General features: G+C 39.8%; 1 protein-coding gene across 1 annotated transcript in view; it reads right to left on the bottom strand.

Moving 5' to 3' along the window:
* tenm4 (teneurin transmembrane protein 4) overlaps positions 1–25418 on the bottom strand; it is a 113397-nt gene that overhangs the window by 75283 nt on the left and 12696 nt on the right. Inside the window, exons 2-4 of the mRNA XM_047036567.1 lie at positions 17335–17617; positions 16411–16680; positions 2915–3139 (exon numbers count right to left, since the gene is read on the bottom strand). Of these exons, the coding sequence (XP_046892523.1) occupies positions 2915–3139; positions 16411–16680; positions 17335–17557 (718 nt within the window). The 5' untranslated portion in view covers positions 17558–17617. The remainder of the gene's footprint in view (positions 1–2914; positions 3140–16410; positions 16681–17334; positions 17618–25418) is intronic.

The raw sequence follows: 25418 nt of genomic DNA, 5'->3' as shown, positions 1-25418 counted from the left end.
ACCCAGTTCTTGCTTGGTCAGCTGTGAGGAGGTGTTATGCTGTCCCTCTATCCAGAGACCATGTCACATTAAAGGCCAGCAGTAGCCTGGCCACATGCTGCTTTGCATTAAAAAGATGCTAATACAAGGAGGATGCTGTGTTTCAGATCTGGATCTCAGCAGGGCAGTGAGCTCCCGCTGGCACTCTCCCCGGGAAGAGGGCCCTGCGAGAAAGCCAGGGGCCACAGTGAAACACATGCTTCAAAAAAGTACTAAGGGCATTAGAAAGCAGCCTTGTCAACATAACAGGCTCCCTGGCTCCATGTAAACCAATGCAAGGCCGAAAAACAAGTCGTCTTGGAAGATTCTAAGGAAAATAAATCAATTCCAGACCTCTTTTTAACTTGCGCAATATGTGAACTCAATGTTGACCATAAGTTGATAAGTTCCTCTTTTACAGAGTAAGGTGCACGGTGAACCAATTATTTTGGGTGCACAGAAATCCCTGTGGCTGTTTACTTACTGATGCAAAGAATCTACAATGACAGACCTGTGGATCATACAGATCTCATTTGATATTCTGGATGTGTCTATAGTTCAGACTTCATAAATAGTTTTTGCACTCATATGTAGCTCTCTATAAACAAGCAGACACACTGTGCATGTACCAAAAATACAGAAATATGGTCAAAAAGCAACACTAAAGTTAGGGTTGGGTGGATTTGCAATGGCTGAATCTGTGGAGTCACTTCTTCATTAAATTCAAGTGGTTTCAGCTTAAGACAAAAAAGGAGGGGCATGTCCACTCAAAGCCTGGCCCTTATTACATCGGAGTGGAAGATGAATATTACTTTAAACAAAAGGCAAATAAGATATGCAGATTTGAATAAACGAAACCAGCAAGACTCCCATGTTAATTCATTCGTATACAACCTGGATAATGCATGAGAGAGCTTGGAATGGACTTATACGGCTCATTAGATGGTTTAAGTGAACAAATAGAGGAGTCTCTCTTTCTTATTGTAATTGGCTCCATGGGCTGTCAAAGACTTTGCAAATACAGTGGCCAAACAATGAAAAATGACAAATAGGAATCCTAAGCAAGATCAATTTGCATAATTTACAGCTTATTTACATGAAACTACAAAAGGGTCTAAAAGGTCATGAAAGCAGATGAGTGCAATTGTTGTGTGGAGTTCTGGCACTTTTGAAGACAGAAGGCATACAGTAACTGAGAACTGCTGAAGGACCTAAAGCTGCTGGCAGAGACCATAGATCAACATGCTACAGCATGTTACTTTACTGGAATCTAATAAAGACCCCAGATGACTGGTAGCTGCAGGGTTGGGGGCGTATTTCTCTCTGTTTTTCCACCACCCCTTGCTGACAGCTGTAGGGCAACCTTAATGCTGTACCTATGCAAATCAAAGTCATTGTTACAAGACAAATCAGCTGCTGCACTAAAGGACGTCCTCCCATCCCTCTGTCTCCATTTTAGCCTGGCCATGTCACTGCTGGGTGACCAGCAACTCACTGCTGAGGAATTAGGGGGAGATTTGCAGAAAGATTAATAACTCCTTCTCTTGGCTTTCTGAGCTGTTCCAGGCAGCTGGGGCACTTTAGAGTTTGATGTAATTCCAGCCTACGGGTAGTTAACGTGTAAAGCCTGATCAATTATTTAAACCAATTTATATAGTTTTGACTATGTGGTGCCAGGGGGAGAAGAGCTGTTTAGTTAAGACATGAACGTATTTGGCTAAAGTATCATATAATAGTTATATCTGCAGACATACTCATTGCTTGTGGGGAACATACAAGTATTAAAGAAAGGTACTGCAAGTATAAAATTAGCTGCGGACTATGACAGTGCAATGGGATATATATTATTATTCTCCAGACGATCAAACATATCATTTTACCCTCAGGGAAAAAAACATACAATACAATAATGTTGTCGGCAGAGATGAAACAGAATTATGAAAAAAATAAATGGTGTGTGTGCTTCACACATCCCAGTGCTGTCCACATGGGGGGGAATTCAGGCAATTCCATGGCACTGCACTAACAAAGCAAACCTTGGTGGTCACATGAACTTGATGACTTTCCAATGCATCAGAGACAATTACGAGAAAATATTTTGATAAAGTATGTATACATAAATACATTTCTGACAGTCTAAAGGCCAGCTATACTGTATGATTGTATGATTAAAAATGCATACTGTATCTTATTATATATATATACAGTAAATCTTGCCCTTGAGTTGAAAGAAGAAACAATCTTTGAGGACCAAACTGAAAGCTTTGAGTAAAATTGTTTCTGACAGCCTTGAAAAAGTGAGACCTGAGTGAAGTCAACAGCAGCATAGACTGATTGTCATGAAGAATTCACGTATTCAATTTATTTGTGAATAATCTAATTGGAAGTTGTTCCCACGTTAAAGCAATAAAGACATACAGTTCAAAAATAACTTTGAACAAGAATGTTTGGTAATGACTTTGGCAATGTTAAAAAAAAAAACATAGGACATTAACACTGATTTGTGTAAAGTCCTTTAAGATGCTGTTAACAATGTTACATATCTAGAAATGGCAGACCGTTATTTATATTGTGTATCTTTTACAATTAGCTTTAGTAACTCAGTTGAGACATGACATTTCATTGGCACAAAAAGGTATAAATAGACCAATGCTTGTGTGAAAAAACACTTCCTAAACCAAAATAATTTCTGCCTTTGAATAAAGACAAACTCTGCAGTCTTCGGTTCACAATGCTGTGAACTTCCCAGGGCAACATATTGTTTCAAGGATTTCAACTCTCTCATGACTACAAACAAGGGGCACAATATTGTGAATAGTCATCTATGTGACTTAAACAACATGCCCAGGGGTAGGCTAACCTCTTGAAAGCAACGGTAGTTTGAAGACCAACTCACCATGGGCAGTTCCAGTAGCAGGAGCATACAGGTTCCCTGAGCCATTTTTAACTAAGAATGAACCGGGGGCAAACTCATCCTCAGAGTCAGAGTCCCGGGCTTGCTGAGGCGCACAGTTACCTAGCAACTGTCCCTGGCTCTCATTGGCTGCAAGGGTAGGGGGAGGGAATGGGAGTTGCTCAACAGGGGTGGAAGAGGAGGCGGATGAACAATGCAGCGGAGGACCTGTGGACCACAAACAGACAACACATGGGTGGGGGATGATAAAACACACAATCACAAGCAAAATTACACAGGAGATACACACATGCAAATCTTCACAATGGGCTTCTAAAATAAACATACAGGAAAAGGTCATGAGACAAGCAGCATTTTTAGGACTCGTTACCCAGCAGTTCAAAAATATACAATGAGCATCTCTGATGATACACACAGTGTAAAAAGTGATTATATTCAGGCAAATGTCTATGAAATATGCAGAAAGCATAGCACAAACAAAATATTTTAAGGAGAAAAGACAGACACATTAGCTGTACATATGGCAGAAAACAAGTTCAAAATATTCATCTTCAGTCTTCAAAAGAGCAAGAACATTTTCTATTTAATATTTATTGGATCTTGAAGTCTAAAGCTTCTCTTTTGTCTCAATGTTTACAGATCCCCTAATTTGACTCTGTAAACAAGGATACGAATGAAATCAAGCAAGCTGACTCACAGCCTCTTGCCTCCTAATGTTCCCTTTCAATTTCTTTATAAGGCTCATTGTCTCCACCCCTCATACTGTCATGGAAAGTTATCTCTGCAGTGCTCCTAATAATGTGTGATGAACTTCTGATGCGGCTCTGTCACATGCTGCAAATGAAGTGCTTTAGTAACATTCTTGTGGTGATTAAAGCCATCGGTTAAGTGCTTCCCCTGCTCTTAAAGCTTTCTCTCAGTTTTAATGTGGAACGTCCTGCAGACCAAGGCTTCATCCCACCTGCCAGAGTTTCTCTGCTCTGTCGTAGGAACCTAATAGATGTAATTATCCCTGCAGAGTATTAAAGTACAGCTCACTGATTCGGAGACAATTATGAAACAATTAGTGATACTAACAAATCAGCCATATACAAACACAAGTAACCAGTGCATACAATGACCCTTTCATTGAGGCACAGCTCAAACATGACATATAGTCCAGAACACATAATTTCCAATGGAATTCATTAATTAATCCATAAATTAGTGAAGGAAAGAAATGCTCCCATTTGTTTTAAAGTGACATGAAATCCTTTGCAGCACACTGTGCAGATTAACAGGCAGAGGAGTGGGATGATGCTGTGGTCGTGCTGTGGGTTAATGTCTATGACACTCCTGGGCTTGATTCTATGTTAAGAAGGACTATGACATCACTAGTAATTCCTAGAAACCCAATTACTCCTTTATAAATCCTATATTTTGCAAGACAACATGGCAGTATACTACTAACGTACTGTGGCCTTTCTTGTCAGGGTATAGGAGCCAGTTGTATTTTAGACAAAAATTTGTTGCACCATTTTCATTGAAATTGATTACCTACTAAAAATGATTCATCAGTACAGCAAGTCCCCTGAAAGTGGTCAAAGTCACAAATGGGGTCATGGTATTGCTGCCAAGGAAACGTTTGTCTTGAAGACAAAAGTTTCAGTGTCTTGCAGAGTTTAATTAATGCCTGCTTGCGCAATTCATCTATAGCCCACATGCACCCACACCTGTCACCCTGGAGTGGACCTTTCTAGGCACGGAGTGGTAGCTCAAGGTGGCCAAAGAAGCTTCTCTTCCTGTCAGACTCGATTGCCATTGCCTTCACTCACCGCATTACAGCAGCTAAGAGAGACCTTTAGTTAGGAGGCCTTCGACCATGCTCTCCTACTCTCAGGAGGCCTGCACTTCAGGTCTGGCATATAACTGCTTAGCTCAAGCCCTCAGCTTGCCATGGACCACCACCCACTGAACTCAATGCCCTTATCTACTCACAAGCAACCTAATTAACTAACTAGATGAACACAAGGGTGACTGTGAATTGCAGGTAGCAAGAGCCACCGTATCCATGGTTACAGAGTGTATCACACCTTCTCCCCGGAGACCAAGCTGAACACTCAGTCAATGGCCAGGCAAATTGGTACAAAAAGGAGGGACTGATATTTTGTAGCCTAAATGCTCCCGCAAGATCTCTCCTAGCCTCAACACTCCCACAAGTCTGGACTTTGGTACTCGCTTAATTCACTTCTCTACCAAATTGTCCCCCTATATGTTGATGTTCATCCTGTATAAGAGTCCACATAACAAATGTAGAAAGAATCGTTTAAGACAATGAATTGGCTTATGCTTAACTCAATGTAATTGTGATCTCTCTCTTTTTATCTCTCTCTGCTTTTTATTTTGTTTCATAACAATGGCCTTTCAGTCTGAATAGGGGATACCATGAGATAAAGCAAAGGGAAAATATATTGGAGAGGAACAAATAACCTACTGAGAGGACAATTGAGTGAAAGGGGTCAACACATGGGCTCCAGAGGATCCAGGTTCATAAGTTCACAGGTGATCATTCAATAATGTCCAGTGTGGGCGCAGAGATAAAGGACTATTTGATCCGAGAAGACCCCAACACAAGGACCTGTTAAAGCAGATCTTCACTATATTCAAACGGCAGGACAGTTTCCACATTGATGACAGAACTGTCATGCTACAAGAGTGGAGCTACAACCGCATGGCAAATAGAAGTATTTGCAGTTTAAAAAAGTATAAACAACTCAATTCATATAAATGTACGTAAACACTTGCATTTGCTCTAGACCTGTATGGTTCTCACTGCTTGTAGCATACAGTTTAAAGCACACAAGATGCATTTGGATGACTCACAGGATTTTCACGGAGATTGAATGTCATCATCAGTCATCATCATTTAGGTAAAATATCTAACTCATCAAGACACACAGAACAAGGGGTTTACAAGGAAATAGCATCAATTTCAGATGAGGATAGTCCAATAGTTCTAGGATTGATTAAAAATAACTTTAAGCAAATATAAGGGTAACAAGTAAGTAGGTTAGCTCATCCTGTCTCCTCCCACCCACCTCTAATTCTGTCAGTGAGTCATCACAGTTGCAGGCTGTCCATGTAACCACAAGCCTGGTTTGCATCGCCTGCACTGCACTGGGGAGTGCTTTATCCAGGAAAAAAATTACAGGCACCATCTTAATAAGACGTCCAAAGGCAAAAAAGACTGTGTAAAAGGTAAGCTTTTACGGTTTACGGCTTTTTTTAAAGGTAAGTGCTTACCGAGCAGTCCTACAGTATACAGCATGGCCATGTGTGAAGTGTTCAACACAAAGGACGGTTGCAAGGATCAAGCTGTCCTAGACGTGTCTTGCAATAAGGCTTGGAGTTACTAAACCCATGAAAGGAGGATTCAAGACCATTTGATTTCCTTAAACACACTCACTCTGTGGCAGTATCTCCACCTTGTCACGAGTGATTAAAGTGTGCTCTTTACCCTCTATCCCTGTCCTTTGGTTGAATTTAGCATCTAGCCTGGGCCAAGGATGAGTTAGCATAGACTGTTGCTGTAGCAGTTTCAGCAGCCAAAGGCATGACAAACCAGGGAGCGTGCTGCTGTTGCATTGTACAACCATGCTTTATGAGGTATATAGAAAAAATTGGATGGTCAAGTGTACACACCAGTATGTATAACAAAGTTATAGTGTAGTCATTGTTAATTTGAGCTGTTTTGTTTTCTTGTCTACTATAGACAATATTTCTGGTAATATTAATCTATTAATTAATCTAAATTAATCTAATTTATTTATATAGTTTACAAAATTGTACTTTATTATATACACTTGTATTACACAGTCCATAATGACCCTTCTCAAGTCATGTCGATTGTTAAAAAAAGAAGAGTATTCTAACTTAAATACAGGAAATTTAAAAAGTATTGAGGTTTTTCTAAGTAAGCTTATATAGCCTAAAACTAAGGCATACTTGTCTGTTCATTTCAGGATTCAAATCAAATAAACTCAAAGGTCGTAATGCTTTTGGCCAGACATGATACCCATTACAGGTGTAGTAAGCCAGCTTACACAAATAGCACAATTTGGCAAGTTTAAGAGATGGGTAGCTTTAGCCATATGCTTGATCGGATCATGGTCCGTCCATGTGTAAAGCGTGACAAAGCATTGTGTCAGCCAACGATAGGATTGCATTAAAGTTCCAATTTCTGCATGTGCTGCTTACATACAACTGGACAGTAGTTTATTTTTTGGGGGGAGGGGTGTTACAATCAATCATCACAATCAAAAGAAACAGCTAATTAACACTGTACATGCACACAAACACACCACACAAACACACACATGCACACACACATAGGGAGGAGGAAGTTGTGAAATGGGTTTTCAAATGGACTGTCATTGGAAAACGAATACATTTTGTCTGACGATGTTTAACTGCTAGTAATCAATAACATATTATCTGAGGTAACTAATGGATGAGGCAGTTCAAAACAAATAGTAAATAGCAATAAATGCCACTTTAATAGACACTATTAGCCATTAGAGAGAAAGTATAGGAAATGATATCTGTTCAAATATGCAATAAAACTGCTTTTAATGACCACAAAAAGCAAAACCCTATTTAAAAGTGACCTCCAAAATGTTTGTCAGAGTGTATAGTACCAGCATTTACGTATAGTCTTTATAGGGTGGAGTAATAGAGTCTATGGAACAAGGAACTAGCAGGACACAGTAGCACTCCAGCTCAGGCTAGTAGTATAGGAGGCTGGAAGTGACTCCCCCAAGCAGCACCTTGGAAGATAAAAAGGAGGCAGAGCGGCCGAGCATGGAGATGGCAGGCTCCTCCTAGGCATGATTAGTGGCATATACTCTCCTTGCCCAGCCATCTTCAACTGGCATCAAGGCCAGTCCTCTGCCTCTCTCATTCCACTCTCCTCTCTGTGTTGGAGGAGTAGTGCAATCCCTTGCCTAGCTAAAAGACACCATCTGTTCGCCGGCTCCATGGCAGAAAATGGAACAAGGGACCAGATTTAAGCCTAGAGACTGTAATGAAAAGAGCACTGAACAGGGATTTTGCCACCCAGGACTGAAAATCAGTTAATAACTGCATAGACTTTTCCTACTATAAGACTGCAAAAAGACAAAAGCAGTACAGATGCACAAGCAAGGAATTGAGTCTAGACAGCATGGTCGACAAGTTAAAAACAAAAAATCTAGTTATGTCATACTTTTTATGCATCATTCTCAAAGCTAAGACAACGGTAATTAATCCATCTCTGATTCCACACACTCAAGCATAAGATCCAAACCAGACTTTGTCTGATCTTTACTTTAATGGGATCTTTTAAAATCAATGTTAGCACTGACGAGCAGACATCCCAACAAATCCCACCATGAAGCCCCATTCAAACATCCCTGGGGCTCTCTTTGTTCTAGGATAAGAAGTGGAGGTTCACATCATCTTCACCTCCCAGTACTAATGCATCCCACAGGCTGATACGTAGCTGTCCTTAAGGTTCTCCAAGAAAGCATGAGTGTTTCTGCCTGGTACAGGGGAGAGATCTCCCCAGTCTAATAGCACAGGCTGAGTGGTCTAAAAACTAGCTGGAAATCTATCCAAACACAATCAACAGTTTTCCGCAGACATTTCAAGACTTGAAGAGCAGTACATTATCACGTTAATCTGCTTTAAAGACATGTTCACTGGTCTCTATCATGGCTCAGTGGCCGGCTGAGTCAACTCAAACCACAGTTGAAAAAACAATACTAATAGTGAATATCAGCTTTTATTCTCTCTGCCCCTTTTGTTGCTGTTTTTCTTCACATCTCACATAGAGGCTTCTGAATAAACACAATGGCATGAATAAATAATGACCTCACAATCCTCTTAAGGACTAAGAACAGAGAGAAGAGAAGAAAAAAAAGTTTACTTTTGGGGTTTGAGAGCAAGTGGAGCCTGAAATTATAAGCGTCTCATTAGGGCTACATGTGGCTAGCCGCAGGCTTTGCTGAACCAGTATCGCACCATCCCCATCCTATCGTTCCTCTGTAAATCTCAGTTTTACTCACTTCAATTTTTAAATATACTTACCCTTAAGAAATGGCCACGCTCCTGATAAAAGAGGTTTTTACTTTTACTTGTCTTTCAAAACTTTCTCAGAATCCAAAAAGCTTTTTTTATATAGCGGGTGGACATTTGCACGATTTATACTTTCACTCACTAGAGCAGCCATTCCCGACCGAACCGACTTTGCGGCCCACTTGCATAGATCAAATATTTTTGCGGTCGCCCGACACATCCGTTCACTTCATTCGCGCTTATCACACATATTTAACAATACCACGGGAGCCAAACAGTTTGCTTTCATGGCAAAATATATTTGAACGATCAAAGAAGACAAAGTGTCCATCAGTGCCACAGTAAGCACACATTTTAAAGACAGGTAACCTGCGTAACTACCACAGCCAGGCCAGGTCTAGAAGTTCCGGTTAGTTGTTCTCTTATTAACCCTACCTGAGATTGCAGGGCTTCTTGCTTTTTTTCATGAATAACAGGTCGTTCTCAAAGATATCTCTCCTGTTTCCAGATATCTTTTTTAAATGAGAAAGACATGCTACATTACACTGTCCATAGGGAACATATATGACAGACCAATTATTTATGTAGGTTAACATTAACAACTAGAAAGCAAGCTGACAGATAATTGATTACATTATAATGTAGCTAGCTAGTCTAGCTATTGTAATTGTTCAAATCCTAGATAGCAAGCCTAGAGCTAGCTTAGCTAGCTAGCTCAACTACTGACTGTGTGAGTTAGATAAACCTTACCTTCGTAACCGTCGATGTAGCTCGGAATGTAAAATTTGAACCTTTGAACCTTTGAACCTTTTCCTTCTTGCTTGAAGGGCAGCAACATAGACTCCTATGTACTATGTATTATTTTGGGGAGACAACCCGAACTCCTTGTTAAAGAATGCATTTTGTGAACTAACTTAACTGCTTGCTACAGGAAGTTGTTGACCCAGTTTATGCAATATGCGGAAGTAATGGGTGTATAGCGGATTGAAGTGAGCATATGCTGGTGTCAGGTGACTGAGCGGTGAAGGAATCGGGCTAGTAATCTGAAGGTCGCCAGTTCGATTCCCGTCCTTGGGCAGGGCACTTCACCCTACTTGCCTCGGGGGAATGTCCCTGTACTTACTGTAAGTCGCTCTTAGCGTCTGCCAAATGACTAAATGTAAATGTATACAAGTTATGGCAGAAATGTCAGTTGGTCTTTTGTCAAGGTGCCACTATTGGCGTTTCGGTCATGATGAATTCAAAGCTAAATGTAATTTAAAAGTTAATACACATTTTTATTATCATTTAATAACAGAATATATAAATATTTTGATAACTTAAGTATGAAAAATAAATAATTTTCATGGTTTGGCAGCCCACCTGTATTAACGGATGACTAGTGAGCCATCGCCCACAGGTTGGGAATCGCTTCACTAGGGGTAATCTCTGTTTTACCAACTTCCTATGGTTGCATCTGTGAAACTCAACACATAGACTGTTTGTATGTATATATCCCATTAATCCCATAACTCATTTTATGTGGCAAGTAAATACATTCAATGCCAAACTCTACCGGTGTTTTGTGATGTATGGTGAAGTACTGTACATTACACAAGCACAGCTACAGTGCTAACAGGTAGCTGTGTACTCTTGTGCATCGCTGTGTCCATAATGACATTTGCTGTACAGCACTACTGATTCTGTACGAGGCTCTTCCAATAATGTGGTATTGAAGATTGGAAGACATCTTGATAAGATTTATCAGGTTTAAGGATGACAATTTAAAATGATGAAATCATCAGAGATCACATCAGAGAAAAAATTACATTTGTAATAATTCCTCATTGTTTAAATTCATAGCCTGTAGATGTAACAATTTTTTTGACATAAAAAAAAATTTGATTGACATAAAACGAGGAGCTTGTGGTTTAATGGAATGTCCAAAACAAAAACAGCAACCAAACTTAGGTAACCTATTCTCAGTACAGAATAATAAACGGAAACAAATCAACGCTCGCATCCAGCGGAGCTCTCAGAGATAATCCTGATGTCTAACATGCACTATGAACATAAAACGTGGCAATACCGGACAAATGACAAACACAAACTCACACCTTAAATAAGTAAACATAATTGGCTACAGCCGAGGACAAACAGGTACTCGGGTGCGTGACGTTGCGCATCCCTAATATTCAGGAGAGAGGGAGCGTCGTGGCCCAGTAGGCGTAACACTCTGACAATTAATGAACACAGGTCTACAAAATCACAAGATCAGTCAGTCCTTTTATTAGATATATTCCTTCTGATTCAAACAGACAGTAAGTGTTTTCACAGGTTCTCAGTTTCACCTTTTGAGTGCTGGTTGACTACTGTTGCTATGGAAATTACTTATAAAACACTGTTTCCAGATGTCAAAAGAAAAGCAAAAAGTCTTCATTCTTTGAACAAATAAAACTCAAATGTATCTCATGTGCAGTACAATACTGCAATCTTTTATCCTATATTATGTTTTTTCTTGTCTACAAATGTACGTTACTGTGGCGGCATGTTTATCCATTGGCCTGTGTCAAATGGAGGACAGAATCAGGGGAGGGCTCATCCTGCATCATGTGGTGCCCTGAGGCCCCTTAGCTTGGTGGTGGGAAGGGCCATGATGTACTGTTGGTTCACACAATCCCTGGCTCTGGCAGCCAGAGGATATGGTGCACTGCAGATAACAGACCAAAACTGTCCACTAGGACATCTAAACCCTGCAAATTATCCCGCAAATGAGACGGAAAATATCTCTACTAAGCCATGATCTGAGGTGAGGTCTGCCAAAATAAAATAAGTTTATGAAAAAATATTAGGCATCCAAATAATCATGGCCAACTGAAAATTCCCTGGTAACTTCTCTGACGTGTAATTTTGCCCATTTCTTGCTTGGCATACGTGTCAACGTTCTTTGACACTTCTTATAAATTATTCTTAGATTTACAAGATGCAAAAAACATCATCAACCATAATTGAATGAGACAAACATTACGGAATAACTCACTTTGCAATAGAGTATACAATAAAGTATGTGATAGAAATAGAAAAAGAGCAGGCTTCTTCCACTTACTAAAGAAAACAATGGCATGCTCATTGTTGCCATCCATAGGCTTGCTGGTACGGTTATCCAGTTTAATTCTAGTAAACAGAGTTCTGGCTAATGACACTGAGCTCTGACAATTGAGATGTTGTCGATTTGCCATGTTTCAAATCGTCTTCATTGCTGCAGAATTCAATCTATACCTGTGTGTGTGTGTGTGTGTGTGTTGGTCACATAAGAACCCTTATCTCTGTGGTCCCACCATCACACACTGCTGTAGTGTCCTAATGAATTCATATCCTTGTACAGGAAGTGTCTCATCTAATTTGAAGTCCGATTTCCCTTCACTTTACAGGCTGCTAATATCTATCTAATATCTGCCTGTCTTTGGAGACTCAGTTCAAAGGCCAAGGTTGAAAGAAAATGCATTTTAAATGTAGACTTTGCCTCAAAGTGACCTGCTTATTCCTAAAACTTGAGGTGATAGTGTCAAAGTGACCTGCTTATTTCTAAAACTTGAGGTGATAGTGTCTAACATCTGTTGCAGTGCTTTCAATAAGGCTCTGATGTGCCAGATGAAGACACATCAATAAATAACAAAGACGTGTTCAGATGTCTTATCTATGCACTGCACAGCATAGCGTGGGTGACACAGTCTAAACAATGTACCAAGCCATTTGAATTTTGAATATTTTCAACAGTCAAGTAACTGTTATTGTTACCCATTGTTTGTTGGAATAAAATACAATATTTGTGCAACTATGGCAACTAAGGCATAAGGGAACTTATCCCATGGGGATACTTTTATTGAGATAAGCAGGCTAAATAAATATCATTCTAGCAACCAGATGTCCCTTCACAAAAGACAGATAATGGCTACAGTAGTACCAGCAGCAAAATAAATGGGATTTAACAAAGAAAATTCTTGCTTGTAACCAAACTCGTCAACCATTTTTGCATAGGAACTCAATGAGGAGTATCAACCTCTTGTTATCAGTCTCGACTGTCTCAATGAAAACCCTTAGAGATAGAAAAACAGAGAACCACCCTGGAGCGCTTAACCTCAATCTTTCAGCAGTTCAAAGTTCCCTCTGAGCCTTGCTTCTTGAAGGTGACGCCTGAGAAACGGTGCGTAGGTTGCAAGCGAACAATCTGAACCAACCTCACAAAGGATTTTATAACTGTGCTATTTTCAAACAATAAATACAGGTAGAGTGTAGTATGCTAAACCTTTCTTGTTGTCTGTCATGAAGCAGACCGTGTAGGAAAGCCCCAAATATTCAGTTTATCATCAATAAGCAGTGGTATGTCATAGGCTAGTAAAAATGTGTTTACCAAGTCAGAACAGGTATATTTCCAGTGTACTGCAGCAAGTATGGCCACACTTTTGATACATCAAAATCAATACAGATCTATCTTAGCATGAATAAAAGTGTGATAACATCAGCACATGAGATAGGTGCTTTGATGGGGGAAATGCTGATGGATGGTCTATGTTTAATAGACCAGAACAATTTCAAGAAGAAAAACCATTTTGCATAAACCCTTATGCATAAACATGTTTAACTTAAAACCCAACATACTGGTAATACCATTTCTTCAACAAGCCACTGGAACATATTTTACATTATACAGACACTGTACACAATGTCAACATTTTGATCAATAAAATCTGTCCCATGTAGGCTGTTTGGGAAGAAAACATCAGTATGCACAATGTAAATAACTGCCTAAAGCAGCTAATTACCTAATAATTAAAAACCCAAAGTGTCTGTCACAGAAATATTTCTTATATCAGTTCTGGTGCGACAGTACAGGATGAAATTCACAAAGAAAACTTGAATACATAAATTATATTCTATAATATTATAATATACGTATATATAAAATAATTATAATACAATCTTCCTCAATCCTCTCGCTCTCATGTAGGAGGTTCTTATGGTTACAGATATGTGATAGGGTGACCATGACAGTGGGAGAAAGTTGGGAGATTAGACCACATCTTAGCATGAGCTGTAATGGATAAAGCACACAGGAAGCCATTTCTCTGCCATCCGCAGCAGGTTGAGCTGCTTTATGGTCTGCCTCTGTAAGGCCGCTGTGACTCAGCAACACACAACTGCTATAATTGCCCTGAAGGAGCACCATTAGCATCAGTGGTGGTTTGGGCAGGTGACACACAGCCACGAGCACCCGATCAGGCAGACATGCACTGCTCAATGCAACACATCCACCTGCATGTGTGTGCACACACAAAACAATCTGAGCAAACCGTACCATAAAGTATCCTTGGTAAAAGAAAACACAATTCCAGAAATACACATACGCATTAATAGAATTCCATTTGCTGCCTCTTTTGATTAAAAGTTCAAAGTTTGATTAGAACAGAATAATTAACCAGTGTAAAGGCAGTATATTTCTGATACCATTGGATTACACAATCACAACAAAACATTTGTATTAAAAGCAATGTTGAGTGAAGACTAATTGCAACATTAGGTTTGCGTTGAAACAGTTTGAACAGAAAATGATTTGATCAAAATCTGTTTTTATAATTTGCATGCATTATAAGCAGGGTCAGGCACATTGCATATGGAGTGGATAAAACTGGCCGCTGGCTTGAATACATTAAAGCAAAGCAAATGGTTTGTTGATTTAAAGAGATTAGAGCACAAGCACGTAAAGTAGCTCGATGGATTTTAATTAACTTGCCATATATTAATGTATGCTATTAGTCTGTACTGGATTAAATGGTAAATGGTAGTGCTCTTTCTACTTGGGTGACTGGAATGAAAATCTATTTGAAATGACCTCTGGTTCTTACCCAATTTTTTTTTTTTACAATGCTTTTGCTGCATTCATCACAGGCCTTAAACTGCCAAAAAGTTTCACAATAGATTCTCCTTAATGATGTAGAGTACAATCATATTCAAGTTCCATGGAATCATAGGAGCATTGCATCAAGCTGAGAAATTATGTGCTTCCTCACTCGACTTGGCAAATGGATTTGAGTACCAAGAGTAATTTCTGTCAATAATAACACCATCTTACATTATATGCTACACACAATTATTCACAAGGATCTCTGCAAGGCTGTGCAAGGCCAATTAGAATTTTGCCACCAGGCCATTGATAAGTTTCTGGATCTGTGAAGGTTACCAAGAACAGTTTCACCTATTTAAACTACAGAGCCATAAAAGGTATGAACCACATACAGTTCTGCTGTTCACTGTGCTCTTTGAGATCCTATTTTCACAATTTGTCACATTGGGACAGATCACAATTTGTTCGCTGTGACCTTTATTTATCAGTGTGCTCCACTATTATATTCAGAAAACTGCAAGGCTGTTTCCTTGACCCTTTACTCCTGTACTAGGTTCTGTGCTCTTCTTGCTATAATGGCTGCCTCTTGGAAAACATAACTAGAAACCCTGGAGTACAATCTTTTGTGGAAGCCTGGAGAACTACCTAGAAACGTGGATGACAGCAAATGTCTTACTTATCAATGCTGATAAAACGTAGGTGCTGTTTCTATGACATAAACGAAATACAGGGTCTGGTCAATGTCTCCCCAAGCCAACTTGTCAAAAATCATGGGAGTCACAATTGATCCAAACTCTCTCTCTCACTTAAGCATATCTTTCACTCAGGTATTCTCATTTTGGTGTCCACCCATGTTTAATCAAGTACACACTTGACATGTCTCTAGTTATACATTCCCAGAGAACACTGACCTTCCATGCTAGCAAAGATACTCACTGGACTAAATTGTCCTACAGAATTCTGCTGCTTAAATTATTATTAAGAGTTACCTGATGAATGCCTGATTATCTCCATTTATACATGTATGGGTACAGTAAACACAACAGAAAGAAGCACACTATTTAAACTTCTCAACTTGTTATCACGTCTTTTTTTATCAGGTCAACATTGACTGATTTGCTCCAAAGCAATTTTCTCAAGTATACACAAACAAAAGGTTTACTAAAATCTGTCAGCCTAATATGGTCAGTGGACTAGATCCATCAACATTGTCTAAAATATATTATATCATCTTGAGAAAGTGGGATGATTCATGATGTTGCCCAAGCTTATTAGAGCGAAGTACGGTAAATATGGCCTTGCTCCGGAAGCACAAAACAGTGTTCAGTTCTCATTGCCATTGTTGGTGAAAATCAAGAAATACAAACATAAACGTAGAGCTCTGCATGAACTATTTATGGATAACAATTTCAAATGCATTTTCAGTGCAGAAACTCATCAGCTAACAGGGTACCAAGAGAGACAGAGGCAGACAGAGAAAGAGGGCAAGGTGAACAGGTCTTACCGTTCTCTGTGTTCTCATGTTCGGTGTCAGTGAGGGTCAGGTTGGAGTTGGCCCTGCTGGACAGACATGAGCTGCGGCCTGACTTGGTGTTGCGGCCCCAGAGCCTGACAGCGTGTTCCGGAGACATGATGCCGTCTGTCTCTGTATCAGCGTCTGAGCCCACACTGACCAAGTAGTCACGGTGTGGCAGACCCTGGTCAGCCCGGTACGCCGCTACATGGGATGGGATAGCCTCGCCAAAACCAAAGTCTCTGAGGGAGAAATCAGTTCCTGCCAAAAGCAAAAGACAGACATGCACATTCACAAACACACACACACACAGTCAAGAACACATTCAGAAATGTAATTGGTCTCTTGCCTACACAATGACAACTTCCAATCCTTACATTAGTGAATGTAAAACAAGATAAATATTTTCACCATGAGAGGTGCAGTACTATATTTCCAGGAACACATCTTTATGTCCTCCAAACTAGACAGTAATTGTAGTGCTACAAGGAAATGACTGTACATTTAGTATTCATGGCGAGTAAAAGGCTTGCAAGCGGATGTTTTTGCAGGTCACCACCAGCTCATCTGGACACATTAGAAGGTCATAAAAGACATCAGGGAAGCGTTATCTATCTCACCCTACCTCACCCTACCTCATTAAAATAAAGTAATGATAATGTCAGTTCTTCCAACAAGGAATTCTAGAACAGTGTTTTTAATGCCACATTCAGAGACTGTGACAGGAAATTAAAATGACTTAATAATCTTATCAAATCACATATCTCTCTCATACATGACACCAGGGCTGTGCCCCAGACGCATCAAAATAATGACAAGTAGGGATGAGAACATGTTGGTATAATAGCTAGTTAGCTAAAAATACAAGGTCAAGAAGATTTTTCAGGTAATATACTGTACAAATCTTGCTCTCACCTTGCCTGCAGAACTCGTCTGCTTCATGGTGCACCATATCTTTGACCCTGGTGCTGTAGGCCATCCTGGTGTCCTGGTCATAGGCTTTGAGGGTCTCACTGGAGCTGTAAGACTTGGGGTTGACTTTCCCATCCTCGCTGTCTGCAGAGGAACTGGTATAGCGGCGCTCCGTGTCCCTCCTGGCTGTCAGAGAGCGGTAGGGTCTGCGTTCTTTGACTTCCATGGCTTTCCCTTACTTCTTACATCCAAGATAAGTTACACCGCCAAATTAGTCAAAGCAACTCTGTAAGGAAAAAAACACCAAGATGTGATGAGACATTTTGATGTTGGTTCGAGCAGGTATCATTCACACATTTGATTGAATTTTGCATCTGTAAGCAAAATCAAAATCAATGTTCCTCAATGTAATTACATGATGTGCACAGGGTATGAAGTGCAGTCTTTACTAGGAACATCACAGAGGGTGAACATGGCAATTTTTGTACTGGGTTTCTGCAATCTTCTCAACTGATTCCATAACAGATGGATTTCAGAGAGCAACTAACACACCTAGTGGCAGGTAATATCTGCAAGAATAAATAATGGTAAATAAAAAAGTGGTTTACAGAATGTAAACCTTTGTGAATGGAGATATGTCCACTCCGAGATGAGGAAAAATTATAAACTCATTAGCACTGGGTACATTTTAGCAATACATTCTTATCATTCATTTAATATCCTTCTATAAAAGCTCAGACTTATTGTTTCAGGTATGATTGCACAGCAGAGTCTGTAGAGTTGTGCGAGTGAAAAGTGAAGGGCTCCTAGGATTAGTTTTCTCAAAATGTAACAATAAATATTGCTCCTACACATTTTGCAATCACTTTAAATGTGATATCTTTAATGTATTAGACTAGCACAACAAATGGAACAGTAATCCATGGTGAACTATATTTTCCCCTTTAAAAAAAAAGCCTGTACAAAAGGCGTTTTTGTTGAGTTTGGCTGGAGAACTACCCAGAAACGTGGCTTTTTGTATAGATTGACAGCTGAAAAGATCCTGGTGATTAATGACTTGGGGACCAATACACAAGGACCTCCGCTGCAGAGGGGAAAAAAATGTTTTCACTTAGTGACTGCAAGAGCACTTCAGCTGCTTCTAACATTTAAATGAGATTCCTTCTGGGTTACCCATTTTTACATTGTGATCCTCAACATCGTATGCAAAGTTTTGTGGAGGCAAAGAATGTTTCTGAAGTTTCAAGAACATTCTATAAAGTCAATGTTTTTGTTTTAAAAGAGGTGGTTTCTGTCCTCTATTGCATATTCTGGCAGGTATGCAACAAGTTGCACCTTTGAGGCCATGTGAAACACAGAAAAGCCTTTGATAGAAACAAAGGCCTTGTACACTGTCACAGTGAAAATCTGTTTAAAGTGGAGAGTAAAGACTATCAAACTTTCATGGCATTTTAAAGGGAAGAGTACTTTGTATTGATCTGACATAAATGTGTATTTAGACCAGTGGCCATGACGAGAAAACTATTAGGTATTAAGGACATTTTAAAAGGTTTCACACATTTTACCTCACTTAACTCTAACTAAATTAGAACCTTGCTTAACAAAAAAGATAAGAAATGCCTGAAATGGTTGAAGATATTAATCACTTTCTTTTCTTTGAAAGACAAAGCTTTTTAAGTTTTCTAAGCTGCACAGTAAAGTCAAAAGCTGAATTCAAGCTCTTGACTTTACACAAAAGGACAAAAAAGCTAGATGTATATCTATACAAAGATCCAAAATAAATCTTAGTGCTCATGGACAAAATAAATAATGGTTCAGTGTCCATTTACAAAACAGCCCTGCCGACTGCAATTTTTTGACGTTTAGCTTCGCTGCTCATTATGGACGAATTGTATAATTTGACTATTAAAAACTTGGTTTAGAATGTTGCTGTATAGTGTTGGCCTAAGTCTGTGCTCTAAGGAATGGTAAAGGGCTTGGGTGGAACTGTCAATAATGTACAACATTTCAAAAAGATTATGTAAATAAAGATGATTATAATCAGCTACAAATTCCATATCAAGTCATGCAACTTAACCTGTTGTAGAAGATGAGTGTCAAAAAACTTTAAGCACACATCACAATAAATCATCGGGTAGAATGGGTGGGCGTGCAGTACCCATTAGCAGACTTGAGTTATGAGGAGTCGAACTGAATAGCAATTCTTAACACAGTTCTAATTGTTAGATAGTTCAGAGCCATTTGCATACATATTGTACCTCAATCTCCATCCAAGTATTTAAATGTTTTACTAAAACAAACTAATAAAGCTGTAGACAATGACAGCAATAAGTTACACTTTCTGGTCAGTTGTACCTCTTTGATATTTCTCAATGTTTTACATTAATAGCTGTGGTGTCATTTATGTGAGAAATTGAGTTACTAGTACACCCACCCAGGTCCCTAGACACACACTTGCATTATGCAGGAGAAAGAAAGAAAAAATTGCCATGTGACTAGAACAGTCCATACAGCCCATTGAGAGCACTGAAAGCTGTAGGCAGGCACCACTTAGGCTACTTCTTTTTGGGGGGAATCATTCACATGCCTCAGCTCTGCAGAAAACCCTCTTGGGTCAACAGAAAGGTGTGTTTTCAATAGAGGAGAAAAGCCTGGGGAAATGGGGGTGGGGGGGAGGGTCTGAATGGCCTGCCCACCAGATCTCGATTCAGCACTCCTAATGCAGTGTGGGGTGGGGGAGAGGGCACGGGGGGGGGACGCGGCTCAGAAGCCGCCTCCTTCCGGGATCAAAAGGGAGCCCCGCCAGCACATAAAACGGCATCGGTAAAAGCCTTAACGTAAACAAAAGTAGCCTGGGATCACTGCTGCTGCACTCTCCTTGCTACTAATCACTCCAAGCAATTCAAGGTTTAAGCCTGACAGAGAGAGCAGGGGCAGGAGTAATGCTTTCAATCCAACACAGTAAATAACAGGCAGAAGCAGCACATTTATTCACTTTCTACGTTGATGTACATTCCTGACCTTGACCGAGCATGGCAAAATGTTAACAGTGTTATGTCGATGCGATCTCTGAAATGTTCACTTATCCATTAACAACTAGGCAGCAAAGGATACAATAAATCTACGTTATGATGTGGGTCTGTTGAGGTAGCATTGGAGGGAAGAGGCAGCGAAGGGAGGGCAGAATGTTTTCTGAAATCCCAGACCACAATTTGACTCCAAGTGAGATTCCCTCATCCATCCATCCATCCTCCATCCATCATCCATCCATCCTGTTGGCTGCAGTGATTCCAGCATGGCTAGTGAGGACTGGTCAGGACAGTGACCCGTTTGCTCATTACTATGTGATTACTGCTCATTATCCAGGATAGCTAGACCTGAATATGATTTATACACCAGGCATGGGTGAAACCAGTCCTAATACCAGCTAAGCCAATATCAACTTGCCATAATCCACTGTGCTGGAGAGATGCCTGACCAGACCAAGCTCTTTAACGTCACATATGTTGGCAATGTGGCAATGCTGAGAACATTGGCCCTGCTTAGATTATGATGACCAAATACATGATCTGCTCCTTCACACTTCTGTGTACAATGCTCCACCATTACATGTCACCCCACTCTTCTAATACAGAATGCATTCCTCTACTCTCTACTTATATATTTTATTTTATTTTTTTATTATATATTTTATTTAATTCTAATTCTACTTAGTACTGCTAGTTTATGTACCCTTAGGATAGGGTTAGGGTTAGTCCACATATTTAAATTCTAGGTTCCTATATGTTTATCGTATGCACCTTCCTTTCCAAGCAAATTCCTTGTCTGTGCAAACTTTCATGGCGAATAAATCCCATTCTGATTCTTATACTTATATTACTTAGCAACAGGCTTTGCACCAAAACCAGAAAAAGAACATCATAGCAGGTGCTAATGCACACTTCCTTTTAGTGAAATGATTTTCTTTTCTGGAATACCACCTCAAAAATAACCCTTTTCAACACTGAGCATGCTGTCGTCGATGCTCCAGTTTTGCTGTGTTGTGTCTTGCAACACTATGTAGTAATATATTCCCTCGTTGAACAGTGTTGTTTTTCTGCAGAATGGCATCATGTGTTTCTACGTGTTGCAGTCACATGACTTCAATCTCATGTGGGGTGTAATCATTTCCACAGAATTTCATCAGGATACAGCAAATATGTCAGCTAATGAAGAGTTCTTAGAGATGAGCACCTATGTGCACCTAAACAAGACACATACATCTTGTTTTTGTGTCTTTTTGTTGTGAGGGTGGAGGGGGGGGGGGGAATGTTTCGTTGAGCTGTTATTTTGTGTATGTAGAAGTTGAAATTGTCCATGATTTAAATGCCAAAGACTGAAAAATGCTTTTGATGATGCTGACAACTGCATAATCTAGACACATTTCTGAAACAATTGATTGCTTTGTAAAGCAATACAAGTTTCTCATGGAATTGTAAGTTCATCCTTAGTGTTCCAAGACTTGCTTGACAAATTAAGACATAATTCAAACTAAATTCACTACATTGTTGAGATACAGCCAGGGCAGTTAAAATTGAGACCACAGTTTCTATGAAAATATATATTAATTTAACTTCGGGTTGTTTAATGAGACACATATAAATAGCTACACATAAATTTGTGCTTCTGGACATGCATTACTTTGAAAAGTTTGAAAATGTGTTAATCAAACATAAAATCTTTGATCAAAAGTCTTCAGACAGTTTTTCACACCGAAAGTATGGACTCACTTTTCTCCAGTAATCAGACTGCCCAGTGAACGTCCTTCTACTTTGGCTCACACTGGGAGTTAGGGTCTAAAACCAAGCTAACCAAACTCCTTGTGGATGGCTCCACAGTCCCTTTCAAAGACACCTAGAGAATCTTGCTGGATATTGAGCTCTCTGGACACCAATTACAACCTACTCTCTATGGGGGGTTTCAAGACTCCAGGATAACTACCATAGGTGGACTAAGGGAATTGCAGTACAAAGATCAGGGACTGCATAGGACATATCACTGCTAAGATTAACCAAATTAGGTCTTATTTTTATACTGTAGATTAACATATTAAAGAATATATTCTTTCTGATATTATCTCAGCTCAGATCCAAATTCGAGAAACAATTCAGGGACTGAAAATAAAAATGAAATAACAAACTGGGAGCACGGGAGGAAAACTATAACAGCTGCATTTTAGTTGAATATGTAGGAAGAAATGTTGGTTTTCAAAAAGCCTTTGGTTTTAAATTGTATCCTGACTAAATCAAGTCAGTGCTATGTACAGAAAGGCAAACACTAGGCTCACTGAAGCCTCTGAAGTCATTAAGCACAGCTTCATTTTATATTGTCTCTGTCTGAAACATCTTAATGAGAGGCTATTTTATGTCTTTTTTCAGAGCAAGTTAATTTATGTTTTACTACATTTTCCATATGAGGCTACACTCATTACTGTACTGTGTATTGACCAAACTGGCTCTCTTAATTCAATCTAAAACATTTTTCCTCTTCTCCCAAGTATATATGCACAGCCTGGCGACAAGTCGAACAGCAAGTATAACCATGTTTTAGAGACAATCACTTCAGCTCAATATCAATAGTAAAAAATCTGCACACACAGCAAAGCTCGGAAGGGGGTTTGTGCATGGTAATGATCTTGCTCTAAGTGCCTGACTGACTCATACCCGCCAACCCTGCTTTGACAATCCCACACTTCCCTTCCCTTTCGACGGGAAGGGTAAATCACCCTGTAGCTTCATCAGGACACAGATGACACCAGGTTTTACATTTTTTAATTAGAAGGTGTGGTTACCACAGAAATACGAGCTTTGTATAAGTTCCCCAAACCATCAACCACATCATTGCCAGGTGTAGAGACTACTGTAGGGGTACATTTTGACTAAAAGGAAGCACCAGAGTACTGTTGGATTTACTGAAGCAAGCAAATTGGTCCTTAACAGTTTATGACATGAAATAGCTGCTGGATGGGTGTTGACCTGCACTTTCTCTCTATCAGTTCCTGAGACTCCACTGGCTAAAAAGAGTGATAACGTATATTCATAAGAGAAACAAATTCACAAATGCCCATGCAAGTTTTTTACAACCTTCAAACACTATCATACTACAAGGCATATTATATTGTCCCCAATGAATGCTCCTACTCAGTGCCTCTGAAACTAAAAATAGAGGGAAGCTCTTTGTTTGCCTCTTTTCTTTTGATTATTGATGCGTAACAGGGAAATGTCCTTTCTGCTGTCAGGTCAGTGCACTGTATCTTTTATATATTAATCTAATTCCCCAAGTAAATTAGGATTGATCACAGTAGCTCTAGGCCACAATCAGCATTCAGGATCTAATCAGGGTAGTGCCCGGGATAGAAAAGGATCCCTCCATAAATATAAACCATATGAGAGCCGGCAAGTGGCCATAACACAGGGGTAAATGTGATTACCCTCTCCCTCTCCACAGGTGTGCTTTCAGCCTCCTGCCTCCAAAGGCTGCCAGTCAGATCTAATGCCAGAATGTGTGTCCTCGCTGTTGTTTTCCTGCAGCAATGGTTTTACATCATATTCCCTGACTAGATGTGAGTATGCCACGGTTCGCCAAACAATGCCCATAGAAGCTTGGCTCTGGTTCTGGTTTAGGAGGATCCTGTGAGACAGAATCTGTCAGAGGTGCCTCGCCCACCAACACCCGGGGTAATAAATTACCAAGAATTAGCACGTCATCCCCAGCTCCATAGCCCTCCACACTCTCTTATCTCCAATGCTGCTTAATGGATCTATTAACCAAATAGATGCAGGGGTAAACGGCTCTCAGAGTAAAAAATTATGTTTGGGCTTAGATGGTATGACTGTACTGAAAAGAGAATGGAACTGGGATGGAGGGAGGTAAAGAGATGTGCTGACTGGAACAGTCACTGTTCTATATTTTACTGAAAGCTAATGTACCGCTAATGGCAAAATGTCTGCAAAATGAAATAATCAATTGCCCTGTGAAGGCTAAGGGCCTCTACTTATTTGGAGCAAACAGGCTTTAGCACTGCTTCACTGTTTCATAATAACAGAAAATTATTTTAAAAGTATCTAATGCTGAATTAACAGGCATCAAGACAAAGCCACAGTTGTGTCATTACCTTATAGGTACTATCAATAGCAAACTCTATAAATAAACTACCAGTTTATTTTGCCCCTTATTTTGCCGCTTATTTTGCCCCCAAAAAGATATGCACTCAAACAGTCTTGGGCCATCTTCTAAGTTTTGGTTTTCCTAACTTTTAGAATAATGGTACTACAAAATATGCACGTCTATGACACAATTGTGTGGAGGGTGACATACAGGTAAAACCTGATGTTGTAGTCCCATTTTTATTACGGTTAGCTTTCTGTTTGCTACATCATTGCAGTGATGTAGTAAATTGATTTAAGAGACACTACTGTAAAATCTCTTTTTACTTATACACATTTTTGTGTACAATGTAAAAAAGTACTGCTGAATGGGAAGTCTGTTTCTGTGGCACCTTTGTCAGTGAGTTCTTCCGAAACCTGCCTCTGCAGCGATTAAAAGGACACTCACCATTCGATTGTTGTCACTGATAGTAGGGGGATGCTTAGAGGAGAGTTCAAAATGCCAGTCCTGTAGCTCATATCATAGTGGCATCTTTGGCACCAGCCTCTGGACTGTGATAAGCTGACAGCATGGCACAAAGCTGCCTGGACAGCTTATTAACCCACACCCGCTCAGCACCAGAGATAATCCAGATAGCCACTAGTCAGACCCTCAAAAAATGTCCCTGATTCTCTGACACCAATTGTGGAATCAAGCAATACCTGTCGGCACAAAGGTCAAGTCATTAGCAGCTGCACTTGGTAAATACATGACACCTCTCTGGAGAAACATCATCATCTGTCCACCATAGAACAGTACATTGCAATGTACACTGCTGCAAGACAGAACCATCACCACAGAAACAAACATTGCAAAATGAGGTTTGATTACTTGCTAACTAGATTAGCACAAAATGCACTAGGGTGATGCAAGTTAACCTTTGGGCTTTTTAATGAATATCC

The sequence above is a fragment of the Hypomesus transpacificus genome, chromosome 15 (genome assembly GCF_021917145.1).
Source record: "Hypomesus transpacificus isolate Combined female chromosome 15, fHypTra1, whole genome shotgun sequence".
In the NCBI taxonomy this organism is placed as follows: Eukaryota; Metazoa; Chordata; class Actinopteri; order Osmeriformes; family Osmeridae; genus Hypomesus; species Hypomesus transpacificus.
Note: the sequence above shows the minus strand (reverse complement) of the source record. Positions and strands in the feature narration are given on the sequence as shown.